The sequence below is a fragment of the Erigeron canadensis genome, chromosome 5 (assembly GCF_010389155.1).
Source record: "Erigeron canadensis isolate Cc75 chromosome 5, C_canadensis_v1, whole genome shotgun sequence".
Classification (NCBI taxonomy): domain Eukaryota; kingdom Viridiplantae; phylum Streptophyta; class Magnoliopsida; order Asterales; family Asteraceae; genus Erigeron; species Erigeron canadensis.
This window is the reverse complement of record NC_057765.1, coordinates 5,667,996-5,677,446: the sequence shown is the minus strand read 5'-3', so window position 1 is coordinate 5,677,446 and position 9,451 is coordinate 5,667,996. Positions and strand designations below refer to the sequence as shown.

General features: G+C 32.9%; 1 protein-coding gene across 1 annotated transcript; it reads left to right on the top strand.

Annotated features, from left to right (window-relative positions):
• The first annotated feature begins 734 nt into the window (after window positions 1–734).
• LOC122601076 (glutamate receptor 2.8-like) lies at window positions 735–4,617 on the top strand. Its single transcript, XM_043773850.1, has 6 exons — window positions 735–885; window positions 995–1,293; window positions 1,415–1,730; window positions 1,997–2,292; window positions 2,665–2,756; window positions 4,551–4,617. The coding sequence occupies exons 1-6, from the start codon at window positions 735–737 to the stop codon at window positions 4,615–4,617; spliced, it is 1,221 nt and encodes a 406-aa protein (XP_043629785.1).
• The last annotated feature ends 4,834 nt before the right edge of the window (window positions 4,618–9,451 follow it).

Here is a 9,451-nt window from a genome sequence, read left to right as displayed (position 1 = left end):
TGACAATATGACTCTAACTGACCATTAAAAGTTGCACCAAATCTTAAAACGTTATACAAACATTATACAACCATTTTTTATTTTTATTTTTTTGGAAATACTAATTGCATAAAACAATTTGTACCTTCTATATTAAAAGTCCATTCCTGATTTTCATGATAAATATACAAATAATTTATGCACCTTAAACACAATCTAAGGACTGTATTTAGCAAACCTTTTTTTTTTAATTAAAGGTTACAATCTTTACTCTTTACAAGGTCCTTATCCAACTTTAAATAAAACCGAAAATCAGTCTTTTCATTTTAAATAGAGATAAAACTGTCTATATTTTAACTTCTACATACAGTAGACGGTTTTGAAACCCGTAACTCGTAAAAGACAGGAAGTTGATGTTACTTATTTCTCCCCTTTTTTTTCATGCTGAAGAAATTTCAAGGAAATCGAATTCACTTGAAGCGGTCTATATCTCCCTTGCTGAAATAAGATAACTTGCAAGGTATGGAAAACATTTACAAATCAATAAATAATAAGTATATTCTTTTGTAATATATATGATTCTAATTGACAATTAAGACTAGCAACAAATTAATATGTTACTTCTCTCGAATCTATATATCACTTGTACCAAGTCAACCTATTTCGCACTATATATATATATATATATATACCATATACCACTCATTCAATTTATCTATATTGACATTCTTGCTGATATTACCACCTAAATAAATATGCAGCACCAAGGTCGTTTCAATTTCCTGGTGTTCTTCATAGTCTTGCTATGTGTGTCAGTAAAGGCCTCGGCCCGATATAAATTCAGCCATCGAAGACGCTCTGTCCAGGAGCGAGTTAATAGTAATGGACGTGGAGATGTGTGTGCAGGTATTTATATGTTACATTTTAGCCAATATGTTGTATGATTCATTTTTGGTCATGATATTTGTTCCAAGCCTTACTATTTCTTTAATTACCTATTTAGTACTAATTTTAGACCGTTTTGATATACGACTTCATGTTGAAGACATTATAGGGCCCAACTGGAACATTAAAAAACAAGGGAAGAGTCCATGCAGAACATTAGTTGTGTGGGTACCAAAAAAGACGGGCTTTACTGAATTTGTTAAAGTCAACGAGCATAATGAGGTCGAAGGAGGATTTTCCATAGCAATATTTTGTTACGCATTGCAGAAATTACCCTTTAACGTTCAACCGATTTTCAAACCCTTCGTCAATGACACGGGACAGATGAATGGCACCTATGATGAACTCCTAAAGCACATTGAAAACCGGGTATTAATTGAATAAAATGTATTTGAAATTTCGTATTTAATTAAGAATTATGTGATACAATAAAACTTATTATAAGCAATAATATTATAGCATGATTAATCAATTAGTTACTATCTTGTAGACATGTGAGGCGGTCGCTGGTGATGTTACTATACGGGGAAATAGAGCTCAATACGTTTCATTTACGACTCCATATCTAAGCGCAGAAGTTTATATGCTTGTGCATGCTACACATGAATGGAACCAAACCTTGTGGACCTTCTTAAGACCATTTACCAAAAGACTATGGGAATCACTAATTAGCGCATATATCTTAATTGGAATCACGCTTGCCATTTTAGAATACCGAGCTAAGAACCCTAAATTTGTTGGCCCGTTCTATAGACAACTCATCATGGTCATATGGTTTCCTATTTCAGCGTTCTTCTTCCATGAAGGTAAGGATATGAAGATACATTAATAGTTTAATACCTCATTTAAATGTTCCTTATATTAGTCTCATTACATATGATTCTTTCGAATGATTTTCTTCTTTTTGCTTAAGTATTTACTTTGAATGTTAGGAACATACTAGAAAAAGCAAACAATATTTAAGAGAGTTATATCTTCATTCATTTTGCAGGAAAAATACGCAACAGATGCTCTAAGGTGGTTCTAGTTATGATGTTTTGTATGATATTTATAGTAGTTCAAATTTTTACAGCTACTTTATCCTCATGGTTGACACTAGATCAACTACGTCCCAAATTACCTTCAAGCTTTGAAAACGTAGGATACCAAGGCGGATCTTTTATTAAAGATCTTATTATCGAACAATACAATTGTTCTGGACACAATCTACGATCGCTCAATAGCTATGAAGATTTCAAAAATGCACTATCCGATGGTAGTGTAAATGCCGTATTTGATGAGCTCCCATACATTGATCTTTTCCTTTCTAAGTATGGGTCTGACTACATGAAACACGGACCCATAAATCAGGAATCTGGAATTGCATTTGTGAGTCCCTTTCGCTTCTCTCCTATTCAGGATGTTTGTGCAATCATGTTGAGTGCTTCGGATCTAAAACTTTTTGGATTAGCCTTATGTATAGTGTTAGTAGTTTAGGTATTGTCAAGAGAATAAATGAATAATTTGTAAACATTTCAGTCTTAAAAAAGAGAGTAAATCACATAGGAATTATTCAAGATTGGGAAATTCAGCCTTAGGCCTTTTGAAATAATCATCATTTGACACCTCCGGGTTCATCGTGTTTACAAATTACTCTTGAAACAACAAACACTCAAGAGTAATCCAAAAACATTTCAAAATCTTGTGCACGTCATGGAATAAAGGCCCAAGTTAACTTCATGTGTTAAATATTGGTCTCAGGCATTCGCCCGTGGATCACCTTTGTTACAGATCTTCTCTGAGGCGGTCATCAATGTTACTGAAAGTAAAACTATGATGGATATGAAGAGAAGGTATCTTGGATTATCCACTCTTGATAAATCACAACCTAGTCGTGCTCTTCCACAAAGTCTAGATGTTCAAAGTTTTATCGGATTATTCATATTCATGGGTATTGTGATGATAGTCGCTATTATCGTATCAGAATTTTCGCTTTTTGAAAAAAATAATAAAGTCCAAGATGAAGAAGAAGAAGAAGAAGAAGAGGAAAAAGAAGAAGAAGAGCCGAAAGAACTAACTACAATATATATGAACAATTCAAGTAAAACTTCTTGATTAGCATGCGCATAAACAGTTGACTTTATGGAATACAAAGATTAAACACTTCTATAAAATGTATTGTGTGTTGATTACAAGGGTTCATAGAAGGTTCAATATAACTTGTATATATCAGTATAAATACCCTCGTTGTTATCCGATTAGCATTCATAACTAAATTAGTGACTGCTATAAAATGTATAGATGCTAATGGTTATGTTCCATTCCTGTGTGGCGATGTTTTATGTGTTTGATTAGAAGTATACTCATAATACAAGAACATTCAACGAGTATTTATTTTGTGACAACACACCTAATATTTGGTCGTACATGTCCTAAAAAGTCTCATGGTGAAATTAAACTTTCTATACTTGTATAAATGTTGGCACATATAAATCTTTTTCCCAGAAATACAATGTACTTCAAAGGGATACAATTTAAGTACGCACCTATTTTCCTTTTTTTTTTTTTTTCTGTTTGTTGATTTACTAAGCTATAGTGAAAGGTGCAATTATAAAACTATATATTGGTTAAAACATAAATCAAGATTAATAACTTGGTTTCGCTAGCTTTAGCTAATTAACTAAAAAGTTTTTGAATTTTAGTAAATTCTTTTACATGAAGGCTATGGATTATCATCATTTTTTCACATGTACGCACGCTAGATTTGCAATTGTAGTTCAAGAATAACGATTAATAACCCTAGTTTTGGAAATGACATGAAGCTTGGAAGACGAGATAGAAAAGTCAAATAAGGAAGTATGATTAAATTGTTTGAAAGGGAAACATTATATTTGTTAGAAGTACTTGCACTGGCAGCCCAGATATCTCAGTCCAAGATGTGGCCCAAGGATTGGTGGCAGGATCGGCCCATGTTGAAAAAGAAAGGGTCAATTTGATACAAGTGCATCACAAGTAATCAAACCCAATCGTGGCTTTGTCATCATGGAAAATTTGCATTAATGTTGTTTTAAATCTAGATTTATTTTAGTTGTTTTAATTGTTGATGCTGAAAATGTTTCCAAAAAAAATAAATAAAAAAATTACACACTATTTTCAAAAAATTTTGGTAAGCTGGATACCATGTTTATATGCAAAAAAAAAAACAATATAGATAAATTAACACAGAGCGTACATCTCTCCGTTACACATTAAATTAAACTAATAATCAACATAAAAAAAAAAAAACTATAAATTGACTAAATATGTATATTTCTGCTCTAGAACCTCTCACACGCACTTCATTTCACTAATTCACTATAAATTGGTAAAAAAAAAAAAAAGGATTTCATTCCAAAAGAATATAGATATATTGCTTAAATATCTATAATCAGTCTACAAAAGCTAAATTATTCTTAATGATTGTTCATCTTTTATCTTTAATATGAGTATAATATATAGGGAAAATATTATATGATGTTAACATTATTTATGTTAGATTATGTTGCTCTCACAAACTCATTTACATCAATTTTTACACATGCCAAAAAGCCCTCATGAATTTTATAGTTTGTGAGACTAACATTATCTAACAAAAATGATGTTAACAGTATGGTGTCCGCGCAATGCGACGGTGACGACGACAATGCGGTGGTAATGGGTGGTGACGACTGGTGATAGTAACGACGAGTAGTATAGGTTGTTCATGTAAATTTAATTGATATAATTATGTTTAGTGTAGTTATTTTAAAAATTTAAAGATTGGTGGTATAATTTATTTCATTAAAGGTATTTTAGGTATATTGATGGTGATAATTAAATATTTAAATTAGTGGATAAAAAAGGGTAATTAAAATAAAAAGAGGGGTATTTCTGTCATATCGTCTAATGTAACTTAAACATTTTTAAAATTAAAAGGGCTATAATTTTTATAAGTAGGTATAGATGTACTGGTTAAAATTTTTAATTTGGATGAGGTACTGAAACGTTACATTATTTACTTTGAAAGTCTTTGTTAATTAATATTTGAACGACTTACCACGTCTGTCCTTATTACGTGAAACAGTTAGGACGTTAGGTATTTACTTGTGTGTCAAAGTTTTGAACGACTTACCACGTCTGTCCTTATCAGTTTGTTTGGATTGGCCGGCATTATATACAAATTATAGAAATATATCAATTATTGAATGACGAAGCATAATATTTTGATTGACAAGTTTGATATCTATTCTTGATTTGTTCGAAAGTCAAGGAATATATCTAGATTCTAGATACGGTTATTCTTATTTTAATAATCTTTTTATTGGCAAACTTTACAAAAAAGCCAAATCATCTTAAGAGGCTCCCTGATGGACTCGTTCTTTCGCTCGTTCGACATCCTTGGACGACGGTGGGACTTGTCCCTGGTTTGTTCGGGGGACTAATCCGGGTGTTTCGTTCCTGCAGGGACGAATGCAACGGCTTGTTTAATCCTTTTTTTTTTTTAATGCAACGGCTAAATTAAGGAAGAAGACAAAAAATTTGAACTTTCAAAAGTTGGCAAAACAGGTCCCTGTAGCGTTTTCTTTGACCACCTGCAGTTCAAAAACTTTACACTTTTAGTCCTTTAACGACTAGTTTTTGAAAAAGCCTATATGTACACCTCCATAAGCACTAGAACACACCACACTTGCATTATTTAGATATAGTCACACATATAAAACCATTTTAAGCAGAAAATCATGTCAAACTTCAACTACCAAAAAGAAAACGACTTCTGGAGCAACGCCGAGAACGATTTTAATCAATCGTACTCTAACCAGCCACCACAAACACCCTTCATCCCCCCACCAAATGACCCCCGTTATGCTCAATTCATGGCAGCTTATTATGCTTCACTTGCCGCTGCACAACCCCCTAATTTCTACCATGGGGGGTCGTCGTCAGCTACACAATTTCAACAACCCGATCAACACTCGTTTCCCACACCACCATGTAACCCCACCCCCACACACGAATCTGCTCCCATGCCGGAATCTGTTCCCACCCCCCAATCCATTTCTGAAGCACAACTAAAAAAGGGTCGGGTCAAAAGCATGTCCAAACACACCAAGAAAAGCAAACAACCAAAAGAACCTGCAGCAAACTCGTCAAATTGGACCGAGCTTGAGATAAAAGTTCTCACTGAGTGTTGGATCGATGCTACAGAAGATCCATACGTCGACAAAGACCAATCTGTTGATTCTTTTTGGGGGAAAATCATAGATAAGTACAATGCAAGATTCCCCAACAACACAAGAAACCACAATCAGATAAGTGGCAAGTGGAGAAAGATCAGAACAAATGTGTCAAAGTTCAACGCAATCTGGAAAGGCTATGATGGTCATCGATGCAGTGGTGAGAACGATGCCCAAGTAATGGAGGAAGCGCGATCAGAGTACTTTACTCAAACCAAAACTCAGTTTACCATGTACGATTGTTGGTTGCTTGTGAAAGATAAGCCAAAGTTCTTCGCTCCATCCGGTCATGATGTTCTGGGCCGAAGCTTGCATAATAGGAAAAATGTTCTTAATGTTGTTGATAGTGAAGATGAGGAGGAGGAGGGGACCCAATTCGCGCCGGTGGACCTTGGTGATAATGACTTCTTCGGCCAGGATACTTATACGCGCCCCCCTACTAAGTCAAAGGCATCACGAACATCTGCTTCTTCCGATGCGGGGTCTGCTCGTTCTTCAGCTTCCGACCTAGCCGCCCGACTCGACCGACTTGGGTGTAAAAAGGAGGCGGTGTTGGATGAACAACAAATGTCTTTGGCTGTCATTCGTGAGGAAAAAAGGAAGCGCACCATGTATACTGCTCTTTCTTTCATGGACAAAACAGAATGTGATGATGAGGAGAAGAATTATATCAAGGAAGCCAAAAAGAAACTCATGGCGGAGTACAAAGACTTCCTTTTCGGTCCCAATTAGTTTAGGTTTAATTTAAAAAAATAAAAATGTTGTTGTGTTTTTTTTTCATTTTTAGGTTGTTTGCTTTATTTTATTGTAATTTGTTTTTTTTTTATGTTCTAAATGTATTTGTATTTTTATTTCTAATGAACTTGTGTGTTTTGTTAATAATTTGTGTTAATGGACTAAAAATGTATTTTATTAATAGTTTAGAGGGTTAAAAGTGTAAAGTTTGGATAAATGGGTAGAATTAAATAATTGGTGGGTCCAAGACTAGTCTTTGGTGGATGAGTCCATTGGGTGCATTTTGAGGGGATTAGTCCTTGGAGTGTTTTTTGCTGATGTGGCGCTGATAGGGACTAGTCTTAGGTGGATTTGTGGTGTCCATTAGGGAGCCTCTAAGGACCTATCACATATCTTATAGAGTAAATTACATAACTACATAAAGTATACCTCAAATTACTCTTTTGATACGAACTTTTGAATTTTCACTCAGACTATACCTAAACTTGTGCTTTTCCACACTGATTATACCAAGGTTCCACTTTTCCACTCAGATCATATCTATAATTAACAACCGTCTATTTGGTCGTTAAGTCAAGCAACATGCCTTGCACGTGAGGTATCAAACACGTAATTTTATTTATATGTCAGGTATCATTGGTGTAATTTATTTTAAAACTAACCACTAAAAATTATAAAGTCTTTAACGTAAAATGGGCTCCCTTTGGGGGTACCAGCGGTGTAAGGCGCCTCGAACCCTGAGCACACTGCCCATTTGGATGTCACTGCTCAGCTCGATGGAACGACCTTCTGACCCGCCACTCAAAAAAACATAAATAAAAAAATTATCAAGTTGGGTATGATATGACATTTCGTATAGGAAAATTATATATCTTTTTTATATTTGTGTATTATTTTATGAATAAATTGTCATTAAATACATACAAATAAGTTGTAAAAATAAAAGAAAAAAATAAATAAAATGAAAACATCCTTATTATTATCACTCTTGTTTCATCAATATAGTAATATATTGTTATTATTACTATTATTATTATAATTATTATTATTATTTATTAAATTGATGAAACAAGAGCAAGAATAATGAGAATGTTTTATTTTTTTGTTTTTTCATTTCTACAACTTATTTGTATATATTTAATGAAAATTTATTCAAAAAGTAGTACAAAAATATAAAAATATATAAATAATTTTTTCATACGAAATGTCAAATCTACCCAAGTTAATAAATTAATATAAATAAAACTTTAAAATTCTTAATAATTATTTTTAAGGTTAATTACTTGGATATACTTGAAGTATACATAAAATTACGTGTTTGATACCTCACGTGCACGACACGTGGCTTGACTTAACGGCCAAATAGATGGCCGTTATTGATAGGTATAACCCGAGTGAAAAAGTGACACTTTAGGTATGATCACTATTGAAAATTACAAGTTTAGGTATGGTCTGAGTGAAAATTCAAAAGTTTGTATTAAAAGAGTAATTTGTGGTATACTTTATGTACCATCCGTGTCCTTTACTTTAGGTACCATCCGTTAAAATTCAAAAGTTTATATCAAAAGTTTGTATCAAAAGAGTAATAGAAGATAGTATAAGATTGTCTCATACCCAAGCTTAGCTAGGTATGGAACCCTTCACATACATTTTTTTTAAACCATAAACATGGGGGGCATGTGATTTATTAATTATACAACAAATATTAAAATATTGTTACGTGAGGGGTTCCATACCTAAACTTGGGTATATGCATTAAATTTATAATTTCATATGTCAAAAAGTAGACCTACCCAATACATTACATAAACACATATTTTCTACTAGTTTTCTTTCATCATTTCTATCATTGATCTTGTCACATAAGTTTATCTTTCTTTTAGGTCTATCTTTAGGTATACATATTAAACACATTAATCATTCTCTTATACATATACTAGCACGGTACCACCACAAAGCAGTGACAGTGGCAGCAACGACGGTTTGATGGTTGCGGATACTGGTAGTGATGGCGGCGACAGTGTTGGCGACGTTGAAAGGTGGTAGCAAAAAATATTTTAGAAAGTAAGAATTTAAGAAGTAAAGTTAGTTTATTAAGGGCAAATAGGTAATTTCTTAAAAGTAGTAAAACTAGAGGGTTTCATTAAGGTTACATTAGTCATTTCTAAACCTTTTTGTTTTAGCATTTCAACAAGATGATATAACTTTTATTAAGGGCAAATAGGTAATTTCTTAAAAGTAGTAAAACTAGAGGGTTTCATTAAGGTTACATTAGTCATTTCTAAACCTTTTTGTTTTAGCATTTCAACAAGATGATATAACTTTTATAATGTAGTTTAGATATACTCTTTAGTCTTTATTGGAAAACCATTAAGACTAAATACAATATCAAATTAAATAAATAATATTATACAGACCATTACAAAATTATTGCATTACCTTTTGGTTACCTGACATGTTTTATAACTTTTTAGCTTTTCAACACACTATATACTGTTTGTTTACACGTCCATTTTATTGTTTCTATTTTGATTCGATTTAAATATTTAACAAAATATATT